The sequence below is a fragment of the Oncorhynchus masou genome, chromosome 12 (genome assembly GCF_036934945.1).
Source record: "Oncorhynchus masou masou isolate Uvic2021 chromosome 12, UVic_Omas_1.1, whole genome shotgun sequence".
Classification (NCBI taxonomy): Eukaryota; Metazoa; Chordata; class Actinopteri; order Salmoniformes; family Salmonidae; genus Oncorhynchus; species Oncorhynchus masou.
This window is the reverse complement of record NC_088223.1, coordinates 15,693,048-15,711,035: the sequence shown is the minus strand read 5'-3', so window position 1 is coordinate 15,711,035 and position 17,988 is coordinate 15,693,048. Positions and strand designations below refer to the sequence as shown.

Below are 17,988 nucleotides of genomic sequence, written 5' to 3'. Positions count from 1 at the left end.
CAGATCATCGACAGAGAAATAGCTACCCATATAGTGGCCTAAGATTGTACTTTTCTATACCACTTATCGTATGACTACAAAACCAACATTACCATATTTTTGTTCATATAAAAAACTGCCAATTTTATACAAAGTCTACCAATGGTATAAAAACTTGATAAAACTGCAATACAGAACTCAGATACGATCTGAGTCGGTATTGGTGTGTATTCTCCAAAAAGTATTTATTTGAATCCAGGTTTCTCTGGAGACATGATAACAAGTTATCCATACCACTAGAGGGTGGAGGGGCACATGTATCAGTGATCTTGACATGATAGACAGATCACCTGCAGAGATGAAGCACCTTGTGTACTCGCCTATGGTTATAACTGGTTATAACTGATTATAACTATGTGTGTGACTGTGTACAAAATTGAAATGACCTTAGATATATGCTTAGTTGAGGTCAAATATCAGCTAATAAAAGTCTGTCATCGGTATAAATACTTGGTAGAATTGTAATACAGAAACCAGCTACCCTCTGAAACAACATCCAGTTCTGTATTGGTGTATATCCTGAAGAAAAACAATTATTCTAAGGAAAATGTTATACAAAACCCATAATTCCTATAATACCCCCCAATCTATATGTGCAAGTTGTTAGGGTGTTTTGGTCTCTACAGCATTTGGTTTGAAGTAACTTTGAGGATTTAGGCATTTTGAAGCATCCTGCCATAGTCCCTACAAAACCCATAGTTTCACTAACAGCGATTGTAATGGTGGCTAAATAAAGAACTCAGCCCTATTGTAGGTCGATGTCTCTCAGGATCAATGGATTAATCACTTTTTGTCAATACAATTAAGTATATTTAACATGTTGGTTTACTGCATTTTTAAATGGCAGTAATTTTTACCACAGAAATATGACAACATCTATATTTATAAAACAAATGTTAAAATGACATGATATTACTATAACATTTTGGCAAATCTGCTTTTTAGAACTAAATTGGATTGTACTTTGGAAAAAAGCTTCACATAATATAAGGGAAACACTTATATTTTCGTTTTTCAGAGTACGTAATCTGTCATTTTGCTAAAATAGCAGTCAGTTTTTTTGATAACATCATTTACATGTCTAATTATGTTTTTATAAGAATAGAGTTGATGGGGCAGCAGGGTAGCCTAGTGGTTGGACTAGGAACCGAAAGGTTGCAAGTTCAAATCCCGAGCTGACAAGGTACAAATCTGTCGTTCTGCCGCCAAACAGGCAGTTAACCCACTGTTCCTAGGCCGTCATTGAAAATAAGAATTTGTTCTTAACTTGCCTAGTTAAATAAAATACTTTTTTAAATAATATTGATTATTTGTTTCTTTTACCAATAGTTTCTTTTACCAATAGTTTCTTTTACCAATAGTTTCTTTTACCAATAGTTTGTTGTTGGGATCAGAATGACTCCAGGTGGAAATCCATGTATATAAAATATGGTGAGAGTTTGAGGGTCAAAAGTCTTTTTTTTTACCAAACTGGATAAAAGAAAGACAGAAATGTGTGTGAATCTAGATGATACTCTTTTTTTCAATTCCCACAGGTGTACCATTGAGAACATGCCATGCATGTTACCTCAGAAAGCAAGCTCACGTGTCACAGATGTGTTATAAATCATTCTGTAAAATTCCACATGGAAAAATTCTCACAGGAAAAAGGCAGCACAAGCATGAACCGAAAATCTAAATAAAATGAGACTTTCATGGAATAGACAATGACAACAATTTAAACTCTGTTGGACATTTTTTTTGTGTCCCTCATATTTTTGTTCAAACAAAACACACAAAAAACTAAGACGAAGGACATCATAAAATCATAAAAAATACAAAAAGGAAAATAAACACGACGTTGAAAAAGGATGATGAGAGAAGAGTGCGAGACACTTGGACGGCAGCAACAGCAGAGGATTGCACATGTCAATGATCCGTTCTATACCTCCCTTACCGCCCCCTCCCCGACCCCTCCGAAAACAAAGGGGGAAACATCTGAGCGCTTGCGTCATCCATTAGATGGGAAAGGAGGGGAGAAATGAAGGGAGGGAGCCTAAGGGGTTTAACAGTGTGCCAAACATCAGTGAGATTTCTTCTCTATAAAAAGAACAGAACGGTGCAGAAATATTCTTATTTTTTTCAAATCATCAAACAGGTGAAAGAGGATCCTTTTTTCACCGCGAATAAAATCAAGAATTTTTTGTTGTTTTTTTTGTTCATTTAAAAATGTCTCAGTCCCAGTCTCTTTTCACGCCCCTGTTCTCTCATTTAAAGTGTCTGTGTGAAAATATAGCAGAGACCAGCTTTCTTTCCTTTGTCCTTGTCCACTGTAGTAGTAAAGAAATGATATAATCCTGTAGAACGCACATCTTAGGGTGTGAAGAGTGGTGTGGAGGAGTGCTGTGTGTCTGTCTGTATGTACATGTTGGTACCTGTATGTCTGCACTTGAACCAGTTTGTTTGTGGTTGTGTGTGTTTCTCTGATTCTGAATGTACCTGCTTCTGCATTTCTATGTGTGTGAATATATTACTACTATATTTCTACGTGTATGTGTTTCTGTGTGTTTCTGTATGTATGTGTGTGTGTATCTCTGTGTGTGTGTGTGTTTCTGCGTGTGTGTTTCCTAATGTGCGTGTGAATTTCTGCATGTGTGTGTATGTTTGTGTTCTGTATATGTGTGTGTGTCTTTCTGCATGTGTGTGTATGTGTGTGTTTCTGTATCTGTGTGTGTTTCTGCATGTGTGTGTGTGTTTGTTTCTGTATCTGTGTGTATTTCTGCATGTGTGTGTGTTTGTTTCTGTATGTGTGTGTTTCTTCGTGTGTGTGTGTGTTTCTTCGTGTGTGTGTGTGTTTCTTCGTGTGTGTGTATATTTCTGTATGTGTGTGTGTGTGTTTCTTTGTGTGTGTGTGTGTTTCTGTATGTGTGTGTGTGTGTGTTTCTTTGTGTGTGTGTGTGTTTCTGTATGTGTGTGTGTGTGTGTGTGTGTGTTTCTGTATGCGTGTGTGTGTTTCTGTATGTGTGTTTGTGTGTGTTTCTGTATGTGTGTGTGTGTTTCTGAATGTGTGTGTGTGTTTCTGTATGTGTGTGTGTGTGTGTTTCTGTATGTGTGTGTGTGTGTGTGTTTCTGTATGTGTGTGTGTGTGTTTCTTCGTGTGTGTGTGTGTTTCTTCGTGTGTGTGTGTTTCTGTATGTGTGTGTGTGTTTCTTCGTGTATGTGTGTGTTTCATTGTGTGTGTGTGTGTTTCTGTATGTGTGTGTGTTTCTTCGTGTATGTGTGTGTTTCATTGTGTGTGTATGTGTGTGTGTGTGTGTGTGTGTTTCTGTATGTATGTGTGTGTTTCATTGTGTGTGTGTGTGTTTCTGTATGTGTGTGTGTGTTTCTTCGTGTGTGTGTGTGTTTCTGTATGTGTGTGTGTGTTTCTTCGTGTATGTGTGTGTTTCATTGTGTGTGTATGTGTGTGTGTGTGTGTGTTTCTGTATGTATGTGTGTGTTTCATCGTGTGTGTGTGTGTTTCTGTATGTGTGTGTGTGTTTCTTCGTGTATGTGTGTGTTTCATTGTGTGTGTGTGTGTGTGTGTGTGTTTCTGTATGTATGTGTGTGTTTCATTGTGTGTGTGTGTGTGTGTTTCTGTATGTATGTGTGTGTTTCATCGTGTGTGTGTGTGTGTTTCTGTATGTATGTGTGTGTTTCATCGTGTGTGTGTGTTTCTGTATGTATGTGTTTCATCGTGTGTGTGTGTGTGTGTTTCTGTATGTATGTGTGTGTTTCATCGTGTGTGTGTGTTTCTGTATGTATGTGTGTGTTTCATTGTGTGTGTGTGTTTCATTGTGTGTGTGTGTGTGTGTTTCTGTATGTATGTGTGTGTTTCATCGTGTGTGTGTGTGTGTGTTTCTGTATGTATGTGTGTGTTTCATCTTGTGTGTGTGTGTGTGTGTGTTTCTGTATGTATGTGTGTTTCATAGTGTGTGTGTGTGTGTTTCTGTATGTATATGTGTGTTTCATTGTGTGTGTGTGTGTGTGTGTGTGTTTCTGTATGTATGTGTGTTTCATAGTGTGTGTGTGTGTGTTTCTGTATGTATGTGTGTGTTTCATCTTGTGTGTGTGTGTGTGTGTGTTTCTGTATGTATGTGTGTTTCATAGTGTGTGTGTGTGTGTTTCTGTATGTATATGTGTGTTTCATTGTGTGTGTGTGTGTGTGTGTGTTTCTGTATGTATGTGTCTGTTTCATCGTGTGTGTGTGTTTCTGTATGTATGTGTGTGTTTCATTGTGTGTGTGTGTTTCTGTATGTATGTGTGTGTTTCATTGTGTGTGTGTGTTTCATTGTGTGTGTGTGTTTCTGTATGTATGTGTGTGTTTCATTGTGTGTGTGTGTTTCATTGTGTGTGTGTGTGTGTGTGTTTCTGTATGTATGTGTGTGTTTCATCGTGTGTGTGTGTGTGTGTTTCTGTATGTATGTGTGTGTTTCATCGTGTATGTGTGTGTGTGTTTCTGTATGTATGTGTGTGTTTCATTGTGTGTGTGTGTTTCATTGTGTGTGTGTGTTTCATTGTGTGTGTGTGTTTCTGTATGTATGTGTGTGTTTCATTGTGTGTGTGTGTTTCATTGTGTGTGTATGTTTCTTTGTGTGTGTGTTTCATTGTGTGTGTATGTTTCTTTGTGTGTGTGTGTGTGTGTGTTTCATTGTGTGTGTATGTGTGTGTGTGTGTGTGTGTGTGTGTGTGTGTGTGTGTGTGTGTTTCTCTGTGTGTGTGTGTGTGTGTTTCTCTGTCTCATCACACTTCGGTCTGGAAGTCCCCCTCAGAAGTGTCAGGTGTGTTGGCAGACGAGGCGTCCCAGGTGGTCTTGTTGTGCAGCTCCATCCTGTCCTTGTGCTCCCCGGGCACGATGGATAGCTCAGGGGTCATGGTCTTGAAGCTGTCCCAGGAGTGCTGGTCATCTTGGGTCGGGGTCGACTTGTCCTGCACAGGGTCGGAGGTCAAACACACAGGAGACATGGAGCATCAGATCGTTTTGATTTCTGTGTATAAGGAAAATTGCTCTACAAATAAAATGAATGCTTATTTATTATTATTAATAATAATAATAAACAATTCAGCAGGGTGACATTTCTGATCTAAGGTCAGTTTTGATATATGTATCCTTTATGGTTAAAGTTAGGATTTGGGTTAACTGATGTTATATCTGTGGCTTCCTGGAGAGAAATGCAGTTGCCCTTAGCCACTGATCTAAGGTCAGTTTTTGCATGTTAACCCCTAATGGTGAAGCTGATCCTAGAGTTAGGAGACTAGCTGTTTATCAATTCATGGGGATTCTTCTGAACAAGCTGATTGCTAATAACTAAGGCCAAATCCAAAACCTACCCTTCAACCCTCCATACAGTGCATCATTATGTGTGTGTGTGTTGACTCTTGACACAGAGGCATATTAATGGTGTATCAAAGCAACACACCTCATCTGTGTGTCTAGGTATGGCAACTTTGCAAGGCTAGTTACAGACGGGTATAAACCAGTTCATGTCAATGGATCAAACTAGAAAATAAACATTACTTAAGAAAAAGCACCTGAACACACCACATGAATGCTAACATCACAAACTGAACACACCACATGAATGCTAACCTCACAAACTGAACACACCACATGAATGCTAACATTACAAACTGAACACACCACATGAATGCTAACCTCACAAACTGAACACACCACATGAATGCTAACATTACAGACTGAACACACCACATGAATGCTAACCTCACAAACTGAACACAGACACTCTGCTAGCATGAGCTCATTGTTAGCATTACAATCTCCATTTCATAAAACAATGTATTACCTTACTTTTCTCTTTAAGTCAAAGCTACCTGCTTTCTCCCCTGCTATCCCCCTGTTATCTCCCCTGCTATCCCCCTGCTATCCCCCTGCTATCTCCCCTGCTATCCCCCTGCTATCTCCCCTGCTTTCTCCCCTGCTATCCCCCTGCTATCTCCCCTGCTTTCTCCCCTGCTTTCTCTCCTGCTATCCTCTCCAATATTTCCCAATCAGTGTTGACGGTAATGGACTGATCTGCCCTGGTTCTCACTGTGATCACTGCATGCGGTGTGCCGGTGGTCCTTTCATGTATGGAAAATGTTATGGGATCAACTTAAACTAAAGCGGAGGGAACATTAAGTATCAGATATTTACAGATGCAAGGGTACGTAGCCATGAGGCATAGTGATATGTGTGGACAATCATTGGGCCAGAAATACACACAATCACTTTTATTAAATTATAGAATTGCAATGAACAGAGCTACATATTTCATGGTCGTGTTCCATGGTGCGTGAAACCATATAAATATTACCTACCTACCTACCTACCTACCTACCTACCTACCTACCTACCTACCTACCTACCTACCTACCTACCTACCTACCTACCTACCTACCTATCTATCTATCTATCTATCTATCTATCTATCTATCTAGCATCTAGAATGCTTCCATTTCTATGAGCGCAACAGTGGCAAATGGATGGACCTGGACCAGGGTTCTCGCTTTTGTTCAAGCCCTACAGTAACACACCTAATTAGAATATTAAACTAATCAAAGTCCCCTAATTAGCTGCATCAGGTGTGTTGCTGCAGGGCTGGATCAAAACCCTTCCCACTCAGCAAGCCAGTAGCTACAGAGCCTTCAGAAAGTATTCATACCCCTTGACCTATTCCACATTTTGTTGTGTTACAGCCTAAATTCAAAATTAATTAAATAGATTTAGTTTTTTCACCCATCTACACCCAATACCCCATAATGACATCACAATACCCCATAATGACATCACAATACCCCATAATACTATGATGTTGGACCAGAGTCAGAGAATCCCGGGGTGAACCATTTGGAATGTCCAATTAAATGACTCTAATTGCTTCATCACACAGAACTCTGTAGTTTAGGTGGGCCATCATGCATCAGCAGACAAAAGGAAGGAGGGGTGCTCAACAACAATGACGAAAATCATTGTTAGGTCAATGAAAAGGAAGAAGTCAGTCACCTGTTCTCATCCTGTATAATGCATTAGAGTGAGCTAAAATAAATCAATCTATGCTTTTTGTGTTCAGTGCTCCAACTCCTTTCTGCAAATTAGTCATTTTTGAATTTTTCCTTCATCACCCCCTTCTTCTGTAGCAAAGATATTAGAAGGAAGGAAGATAACCCACTGTAGGTGATTTATTCATGGGAAGAGTTGGTTGGATGTCTTTAAAATGACTATAATGTCAAATCAAATCAAATATTTTTTCCACATGCACTGGATACTTACCGTGAAAGCTTACTTACAAGCCTTTAACCAACAATGCAGATAAAATATTTTTATAAATAAGTAAGAAAAACAAAAAAATATATATAATAAAATAAATAAAGTAAGAAAAAAAGTAACACAATAAAATAAATATAACGAGGCTATATACAGGGGGTACCGTTACCTGTAATGTAGGTTCATTCTGGATCCCACCACCACAGTATCTAACGCATATCACAAGGGAGAGTCTCTTGCTTCTATACCATCTCTGATGTAGTATGTTGTTATTGCTATTGCCAACGACCACCTGAGGTGGACATTTTGAAAAGCACCTCCTCAAAATCGATCTAAATGGATTCAATGGCTGGAAACTCCTGGTCCTCTTCCTCCTACCCCTCTGATGACAGTGAATTGTGTGTGTCTGGATGCGTATCCCAGTTAATTTGGATGAAATCAATGGCCCTGTAACACACCCGTGGGCCCAGCCCCTTGCTTTGAGTTTGTATCTGTGTGTGTGTGTGTGTATGTGTGTGTGTGTGTGTGTGCGTGTGTGTGTGTGTGTGTGTACCAGTGTGTGTGTGTGTGTGTACCAGTGTGTGTCTATCAGTGTGTGTGTATCAGTGTGTGTGTGTATATCAGTGTGTGTTTGTATATCAATGTGTGTCGGATGGCGGAGATTGAAGAACATTGGCCAATATAAGCAGAGTCATGCTGTTCGTGCCCCACCTTAACACTCTCCCGCTGTCCCCATCTCTCTTCCCTTTCTTTCTCTCCGCATCCTGTCTTTCCATTTCTTTTTTGCTCACCCTCCGTCGGGTCTTTCCATTCGGTCTTTCCCATCTACCACTCTCTTTATCAAATACTAACCAGATCTACTCATTGATCTGAGAAAACACACACACAGACACAAACACTGTGTTTTTCTTCAGTGGTCCTCACACAGCCTGTTGTGACAGCACTGACCACCAGGAGGCAATATCAGCCTGATTATAATTCTCCCTGCGTCGTCTCGGGCTGACAGTTGGCAAAATGAATACAAAAAGCTTAATCTGGGAGGCAATTTGCATGCTAAACGAAGGAACATTTTGTAATGCAGAAATCTGGGTAATGCTGCAGTCAAGCCTAACTTTATCCCCGGCAGTTTATGCTAACGCGATTGTGCTGCTGGTGTGTGCCTAGCCTACGCTCTCCTGTTTTCTCTCTCCATCGCCCTCTCTCTCTCCTTCCATCAGTCTAGCTCTAACACCTTCCCTCTACTCTCTCTCTCTCTCTCTCTCTCTCTCTCTCTCCCTCTCCCTCCCTCCCTCCCTCCCTCCCTCCTCTCTCCCTCTCTCCCTCTCTCTCTCTCTCCCTCTCTCCCTCTCCCTCTCTCCCCCTCTCTCTCTCTCTCCCCCTCTCTCCCCCTCTCTCCCTCTCTCTCTCTCTCCCTCTCTCTCCCTCTCTCCCTCTCCCTCTCTCCCCCTCTCTCTCTCTCTCCCCCTCTCTCTCCCCCTCTCTCTCTGTCCCTCTCTCCCTCTCTCCCTCTCTCGCTCTCTCCCTCTCTCGCTCTCTCTCTCTGCCTGCCACTTCTCTTCTACTTACACTCAAAGAGTTATTTTCACCTCCAGCAGACGAAACGCTCCATTGCCTTTCCCTCTGTTGCGATAAGATGGAGGGGAACAAAGAGAAGAGGAGGGAGGAGAGAGAAAGACAGAAAGAAAGAGAGAAGAGAGGGAAATCACAGTCACTGACAGCCCTGCCCGTAAAACAACAACCATGTTGTTCTTCCACCTCCAGGGGCAAGCTCTCAGCTTTACATCCTCCCCTTTCTGTTGTTCTCCCTCTCAGCTTTACATCCTCCCCTTTCTGTTGTTCTCCCTCTCAGCTTTACATCCTCCCCTTTCTGTTGTTCTCCCTCTCAGCTTTACATCCTCCCCTTTCTGTTGTTCTCCCTCTCAGCTTTACATCCTCCCCTTTCTGTTGTCTCCCTCACAGCTTTACATCCTCCCCTTTCTGTTGTTCTCCCTCTCAGCTTTACATCCTCCCCTTTCTGTTGTTCTCCCTCTCAGCTTTACATCCTCCCCTTTCTGTTGTTCTCCCTCTCAGCTTTATATCCTCCCCTTTCTGTTGTTCTCCCTCTCAGCTTTACATCCTCCCCTTTCTGTTGTTCTCCCTCACAGCTTTACATCCTCCCCTTTCTGTTGTTCTCCCTCTCAGCTTTACATCCTCCCCTTTCTGTTGTTCTCCCTCTCAGCTTTACATCCTCCCCTTTCTGTTGTTCTCCCTCTCAGCTTTACATCCTCCCCTTTCTGTTGTCTCCCTCTCAGCTTTACATCCTCCCCTTTCTGTTGTTCTCCCTCTCAGCTTTACATCCTCCCCTTTCTGTTGTTCTCCCTCACAGCTTTACATCCTCCCCTTTCTGTTGTTCTCCCTCTCAGCTTTACATCCTCCCCTTTCTGTTGTTCTCCCTCTCAGCTTTACACCCTCCCCTTTCTGTTGTTCTCCCTCTCAGCTTTATATCCTCCCCTTTCTGTTGTTCTCCCTCTCAGCTTTACATCCTCCCCTTTCTGTTGTCTCCCTCACAGCTTTACATCCTCCCCTTTCTGTTGTTCTCCCTCACAGCTTTACATCCTCCCCTTTCTGTTGTTCTCCCTCACAGCTTTACATCCTCCCCTTTCTGTTGTTCTCCCTCACAGCTTTACATCCTCCCCTTTCTGTTGTCTCCCTCACAGCTTTACATCCTCCCCTTTCTGTTGTTCTCCCTCACAGCTTTACATCCTCCCCTTTCTGTTGTTCTCCCTCACAGCTTTACATCCTCCCCTTTCTGTTGTTCTCCCTCACAGCTTTACATCCTCCCTTTTCTGTTGTTCTCCCTCTCAGCTTTACATCCTCCCCTTTCTGTTGTTCTCCCTCTCAGCTTTACATCCTCCCCTTTCTGTTGTTCTCCCTCTCAGCTTTATATCCTCCCCTTTCTGTTGTTCTCCCTCTCAGCTTTACATCCTCCCCTTTCTGTTGTCTCCCTCACAGCTTTACATCCTCCCCTTTCTGTTGTTCTCCCTCACAGCTTTACATCCTCCCCTTTCTGTTGTTCTCCCTCTCAGCTTTACATCCTCCCCTTTCTGTTGTTCTCCCTCTCAGCTTTACATCCTCCCCTTTCTGTTGTCTCCCTCTCAGCTTTACATCCTCCCCTTTCTGTTGTTCTCCCTCTCAGCTTTATATCCTCCCCTTTCTGTTGTTCTCCCTCTCAGCTTTACATCCTCCCCTTTCTGTTGTTCTCCCTCTCAGCTTTACATCCTCCCCTTTCTGTTGTTCTCCCTCACAGCTTTACATCCTCCCCTTTCTGTTGTTCTCCCTCTCAGCTTTACATCCTCCCCTTTCTGTTGTTCTCCCTCTCAGCTTTACATCCTCCCCTTTCTGTTGTTCTCCCTCTCAGCTTTACATCCTCCCCTTTCTGTTGTTCTCCCTCTCAGCTTTACATCCTCCCCTTTCTGTTGTCTCCCTCTCAGCTTTACATCCTCCCCTTTCTGTTGTTCTCCCTCTCAGCTTTACATCCTCCCCTTTCTGTTGTTCTCCCTCTCAGCTTTACATCCTCCCCTTTCTGTTGTCTCCCTCTCAGCTTTACATCCTCCCCTTTCTGTTGTTCTCCCTCTCAGCTTTACATCCTCCCCTTTCTGTTGTCTCCCTCTCAGCTTTACATCCTCCCCTTTCTGTTGTTCTTCCTCTCAGCTTTACATCCTCCCCTTTCTGTTGTTCTCCCTCTCAGCTTTACATCCTCCCCTTTCTGTTGTCTCCCTCTCAGCTTTACATCCTCCCCTTTCTGTTGTCTCCCTCTCAGCTTTACATCCTCCCCTTTCTGTTGTCTCCCTCTCAGCTTTACATCCTCCCCTTTCTGTTGTTCTCCCTCTCAGCTTTACATCCTCCCCTTTCTGTTGTCTCCCTCTCAGCTTTACATCCTCCCCTTTCTGTTGTTCTCCCTCTCAGCTTTATATCCTACCCTTTCTGTTGTCTCCCTCTCAGCTTTATATCCTACCCTTTCTGTTGTTCTCCCTCTCAGCTTTACATCCTCCCCTTTCTGTTGTTCTCCCTCTCAGCTTTACATCCTCCCCTTTCTGTTGTTCTCCCTCTCAACTTTACATCCTCCCCTTTCTGTTGTTCTCCCTCTCAGCTTTACATCCTCCCCTTTCTGTTGTCTCCCTCACAGCTTTACATCCTCCCCTTTCTGTTGTTCTCCCTCTCAGCTTTACATCCTCCCCTTTCTGTTGTTCTCCCTCTCAGCTTTACATCCTCCCCTTTCTGTTGTTCTCCCTCTCAGCTTTACATCCTCCCCTTTCTGTTGTCTCCCTCACAGCTTTACATCCTCCCCTTTCTGTTGTTCTCCCTCTCACATTCATCCTCTCCCACTCATCCTCTCCCTCTCAGCCTCTCATCCTCTCACCCTCTCACCCTCTCACCCTCTCCCATTCTCTCATGGCACATCATATGAAAAGACAAACACCCCCACTCGCAAACACTGCACAGTGAAACACCACAGACACATACACACTGCACAGTGGAACACAACAGACACACACTGCACAGTGAAACACAACAGACACAAGCTGCACAGTGAAACACCACATACACACACTGCACAGTGAAACACCACATACACACACTGCACAGTGAAACACCACATACACACACTGCACAGTGAAACACAACAGACACACACTACACAGTGAAACACCACATACACACACTGCACAGTGAAACACCACATACACACACTGCACAGTGAAACACCACATACACACACTGCACAGTGAAACACAACAGACACACACTGCACAGTGAAACACCACATACACACACTGCACAGTGAAACACCACATACACACACTGCACAGTGAAACACCACATACACATACGTATGTAAAAGCTATGCCTCTGCTAATCTAATCATAATGAATGAAGAAGGATGGTAGTTCTGGTCACAGGCAATGGAGAGAGAGGTCAAAGAGAGGAGAGGAATGACGTGGCAGATAGAGAGAGGGGGAAGGAAGGGCTTGGAGAACATCTTGGAGAACACCTTCACATCCCCCCTCCTGTATCCCCCTGTCCTTCCCTCTATCAGTCTATCACTTACCTCTATCTCTACTTTCGCTGTATCCTTTGCTCTTTCTATCGCTCTGTGCCATTTTATCATCTCTCTCTCTCTATCAGCTTCTCACTTTCTGTCATCTCTCTCTTTCTCTCATCAGCTTCTCATTTTCTGTCATCTCTCTCTTTCTCTCTCCCACTCTCTCTCTCATCACCTTCTCTCTTTCTGTCATCTCTCTATCGCTCTCATCAGCTTCTCTCTATCTGTCATCTCTCTCTCTCATCAGCTTCTCTCTCTCTGTCATCTCTCTCTCCCTCTCATCAGCTTCTCTCTTTCTGTCATCCTGCTTCTAAATCTCATTGGTCTAACAACATCCAATGAGGAAAAACAACAAGGGAAACCAACCATCACCACCTCCACCATCATGCAAGCAGGAAGTGACATCAAAGTTCACAAAGAGAAGAAAATATACAAAGGAAGTGGTCAGAGACTTACAAGCATCAGAGAGTCCTACAAGCATCACGCAACCACACAGTGTTCAGATGGAAAGGGGTCGGGGGTTATCAGTACATGTACAACGAAATAATGTTCTAAACACAGTCACACACTAGTAGATCTACAGATCTATGGTCATCTATCTATCTGTCTCTGGTGATCTCTACTATGGCATGGAGTGGAGAGAACACACAGCCAGACCCCCAGCAGTGTACCCCTGGTAGGAACACCAACTAAAGGCCGATGAAGGGGGATGAGAGGGGTTTACCTTTCTGCTGTTTTCTGGCCTCGGTTCTGCTTGCTGCCTGGCTACAGTCAAACTAAGACAGAAAAACATGAAGCACCAAGCATAATGAAGCCCAACCCAGTCAACATACAAAACAAACAAACCAAAAGCAAACAAAGAGGCAATGAATTAACAATGTACCATCCAGCAACAGACAGCTAGTCAGTTACTCACAGACATCCAATTAAAATGATGAATGAATAAATAAATACATATATGAATTCGAAGACTGATATATGATTCGATAAACATCGGACAGCAAGCCGAGGCCAAGCATGTGAAGTCCAGGCCAAAGGTCAGTGGATACCAGAGGAACAGGTCATTTATAAAGAAAGTAGAATTGTTCTTGGTTCTGATGAGGCAAACAGTGGGCTTTGAGTCTCTAATGCAGCCAGGAGCTATCAGGGATCAGGTGGTCACTCACGAGATACGATCAAGTCTCTCTCTCTCTCTCTCTCTCTCTCTCTCTCTCTCTCTCTCTCTCTCTCTCTCTCTCTCTCTCTCTCTCTCTCTCTCTCTCTCTCTCTCTCTCTCTCTCTCTCTCTCTCTCTCTCTCTCTCTCTCTCTCTCTCTCTCTCTCTCTCTCTCTCTCTGTGTGTAGTCCAATGGACTCTCAATGGCCTCTGCAGTCCTATGCAGGGTTACGTTCTAGTTTCCTGTCCAATAACAGTTCCAACGAGTGGCCCTGCCCTTTTCTTCCTCACCTCCTAATTGTCCCAAGGACACTCAACAAGTCACGTTAACATCACGTTAACTTTAGAGCGCATCGGAGCTAGTGTTAGCTTCATCTCCTCATTGATAGAGCCAGGGAGAGCTAGCGCGCTCTGCTAAGCTAACGCCTGGCTACGATACACTACACTGCACCAGCCCTTGGATATTTATGGTCAATTTGTGTGGAAGGGAGAAAACAGATGATGAGTTTATACTGGGCCCTCACTGACTCAATAACCCTGAGATCCTTGTCATTGGAAATTACACGTCACAGCATTGTCACTATGATTGGCACAATTTCCCTTTGCGGCAGCAACACTATTGCTAGCATTTCAAAAGCATTTTAAACAGGTCAACATACTCAGAGCATGCACAGACGAACTGGCAAGTGTCTTCACTGCATGTTTCAACGTCTCCCTGAATGAGTCTGTAATACCTACATGTTTCAACCTCTCCCTGACTGAGTCTGTAATACCTACATGTTTCAACCTCTCCCTGACTGAGTCTGTAATACCTACATGTTTCAACCTCTCCCTGACTGAGTCTGTAATACCTACATGTTTCAACCTCTCCCTGACTGACTCTATACTACCTACATGTTTCAACCTCTCCCTGACTGAGTCTGTAATACCTGCATGTTTCAACCTCTCCCTGACTGAGTCTATACTACCTACATGTTTCAACCTCTCCCTGACTGAGTCTATACTACCTACATGTTTCAACCTCTCCCTGACTGAGTCTGTAATACCTACATGTTTCAACCTCTCCCTGACTGAGTCTGTAATACCTACATGTTTCAACCTCTCCCTGACTGAGTCTGTAATACCTACATGTTTCAACCTCTCCCTGACTGACTCTATACTACCTACATGTTTCAACCTCTCCCTGACTAAGTCTATACTACCTACATGTTTCAACCTCTCCCTGACTGAGTCTATACTACCTACATGTTTCAACCTCTCCCTGACTGAGTCTGTAATACCTACATGTTTCAACGTCTCCCCGACTGAGTCTATACTACCTACATGTTTCAACGTCTCCCTGACTGAGTCTGTAATACCTACATGTTTCAACCTCTCCCTGACTGAGTCTGTAATACCTGCATGTTTCAACCTCTCCCTGACTGAGTCTGTAATACCTACATGTTTCAACCTCTCCCTGACTGAGTCTGTAATACCTACATGTTTCAACCTCTCCCTGACTGAGTCTGTAATACCTACATGTTTCAAGCAGACCACTCGGGTCCCTGTACCCAAGAACACTAAGGTAACCTGCCTAAATTACTACCGACCAGTAGCACTCACGTCTGTAGTCATGAAGTGCTTTGAATGGCTGGTCATGACTCACATCAAAACCATCATCCTGGAAACCCTAGACCCACTCCAATTCGCATACTGCCAAACAGATCCACAGATGATGCAATCTCAATCGCATTCCACACTGCCCTTTCTCACCTAGACAAAAGGAACACCTATGTGAGAATGTTCTTCATTGACTACGGCTCAGCGTTCAACATCATAGTGCCCACAAAGCTCATCACTAAGCTAAGGACCCTGGAACTAAACACCTCCCTCTGCAACAACACATCTGCCACGTTGATCCTCAACACGGGGGCCCCTCAGGGGTGCGTCCTCAGTACCCTCCTGTACTCCCTGTTCACCCATGACCATGTGGCCAAGCACGACTCCAACACCATCATCAAGTTTGCTGATGACACAACGGTGGTAGGCCTGATCACCGACAATTATGAGACAGCCTACAGGGAGGAGGTCAGAGACTTGGCAGTGTGGTGCCAGGACAACAAACTCTTCCTCAATGTGAGAATACAAAGGAGATGATCGTGGACACAGGAAAGGAGGGCCGAACAGGCCCCCATTAACATCGACGGCGCTGTAGTGGAGCGGGTCGAGAGTTTCAAGTTCCTTTGTGTCCACATCACCAACAATCTATCATGGTTCAAACTCGTGAAGAGGGCACGACAACGCCTTTCCCCCCTCAGGAGAATGGCTAGATTGGGCATGGGTCCCCAGAACCTCTGAAAATTCTACAGCTGCACCATTGAAAGCATCCTGACCGGTTGCATCATCACCTGGTATGGCAACTGCTTGGTATCCGACCACAAGGCGCTACAGAGGGTAGTGCGTACAGCCCAGTACATTACTGGGGCCAAGCTTCAAGTCTAGGTCCAAAAGGCTCCTTAACAGCTTCTAACCCCAAGCCATAAGACTGCTGAACAATGAATTAGATGGCTCTGGTGCTGGACGTGGCCCCCACTTCACCGCAGTCTTCCCCCACCTTGTCCGCTTCCGTGACCTCCCTGCCACAGCAACCCTACTTAACAACACGGGACAGAGGGGCAGCTCGGAACAGAGGGGCAGCTCAGGACAGAGGGGCAGCTCGGGACAGAGGGGCTCTTCAGACCCCGGCAGCAGCGTCGGACAGGCGGGAGACTCCGGAAGCAGCGCCGGACAGGCAGATCTGGAAGAGTCTGGCTGACTGGCGCATCTGGAAAAGTCTGGTTGACTGGCAGATCTGGAAGAGTCTGGCTGACTGGCAGATCTGGAAGAGTCTGGTTGACTGGCAGATCTGGAAGAGTCTGGCTGACTGGCGGATCTGGAAGAGTCTGGTTGACTGGCAGATCTCGAAGAGTCTGGCTGTCTTGGCAGATCTGGAAGAGTCTGATTGACTGGCAGATCTGGAAGAGTCTGGCTGACTGGCAGATCTGGAAGAGTCTGGCTGACTGGCGGATCCTGGCAGACTGACGGCTCTGGCTGCTCCATGCTGACTGGCAGCTCTGGCTGCTTCATGCTGACTGGCGGCTCTGGCTGCTCCATGCAGATTGGCAGCCCTGGCTGCTAAACAGGCTGGAGACTCCAGCAGCGCAGGAGAGGAAGAAGGCTCTGACTGCGCTGAACAGGCGGGAGACTCCGGCAGCGCAGGAGAGGAGGAAGGCTCCGGCAGCGCTGGAGAGGCGAGGCGCACTGTAGACCTGATGCGTGGTGCTGGCACTGGTGGTACTGGGCCGAGGACACGCACAGGAAGCCTGGTGCGGGGAGCTGCCATCGGAGGGCTGGTGTGTGGAGGTGGCACAAGATGGGCTGGACCGTGAAGGCGTACTGGAGATCTTGAGAGCAGTGCTGGCACAGGACATGCAAGGCTAGGGAGGTGCACAGGAGGCCTGGTGCGTGAGGCTGGCACCAACTTCACTAGCCGACTAGCACGCACCTCAGGACGAGCATGGAGCGCTGACCCAGGTGCCATCAAATCCCCGACACGCTCCGTCGGGCGAATTCCATATTTAAAGCACCAACACAGCAACTCCCTCATTACTCTCTCCTCCAATTTCCCCATTAACTCCTTCACAGTCTCTGTTTCGCTCACCTCCAACGCCGGCTCTGGTTCTGGTCTCCTCCTTGACTCCTCACGATAAACAGGGAGAGTGGGCTCAGGTCTGACTCCTGACTCTGCCACACTCTCCCTGAGCCCCCCCCAAGACATTTTTGGGGCTGACTCTCGGGCTTCCATCTGCTTCGCCGTGCTGCCTCCTCATACCGGCGCCTCTCTCTGGGGCGGCGATATTCTCCAGGCTGAGCCCAGGGTCCTTCTCCGTATAATTCGTCCTCCCATGTCCATTCCTTCTTTTGTTGCTCCTGCTGTTGCTTTTGCCTGTTACCACACCGCTTGGTCCTGTTGTGGTGGGTGATTCTGTCACGGCTTTCGTTGTGGGAAGGAGGAGCGGAACAAAATGCAGCGTAGTTGTGATTCATTTTATTTAATACGGAAACTATACACGATAAACTAACAAAATAACAAACGTACGAAAACCGAAAACAGCCCTATCTGGTGCAAAACACAGAGACAGGAACAATCACCCACAAACACACAGTGAAACCCAGGCTACCTAAATATGGTTCCCAATCAGAGACAATGACTAACACCTGCCCCTGATTGAGAACCATATCAGGCCAAACACAGAAATAGACAAACAAGACATCCAACATAGAATGCCCACTCAGATCACACCCTGACCAATCAAAACATAGAAACATACAAAGTAAACTATGGCCAGGGCGTGACAATGGCAGACTATTTACATTGACCCCCCCCCCCCTTTGTTTTTACACTGCTGCCACT

General features: G+C 44.9%; 1 protein-coding gene across 1 annotated transcript in view; it reads right to left on the bottom strand.

The window, feature by feature from the left end:
- Positions 1–4,797: 4,797 nt before the first annotated feature.
- adgrb2 (adhesion G protein-coupled receptor B2) overlaps positions 4,798–17,988 on the bottom strand; it is a 600,103-nt gene continuing 586,912 nt past the window's right edge. The window contains exons 35-36 of the mRNA XM_064979676.1: positions 8,885–8,938; positions 4,798–4,983 (exon numbers count right to left, since the gene is read on the bottom strand). Coding sequence (XP_064835748.1) covers positions 4,798–4,983; positions 8,885–8,938 — 240 coding nt within the window. The remainder of the gene's footprint in view (positions 4,984–8,884; positions 8,939–17,988) is intronic.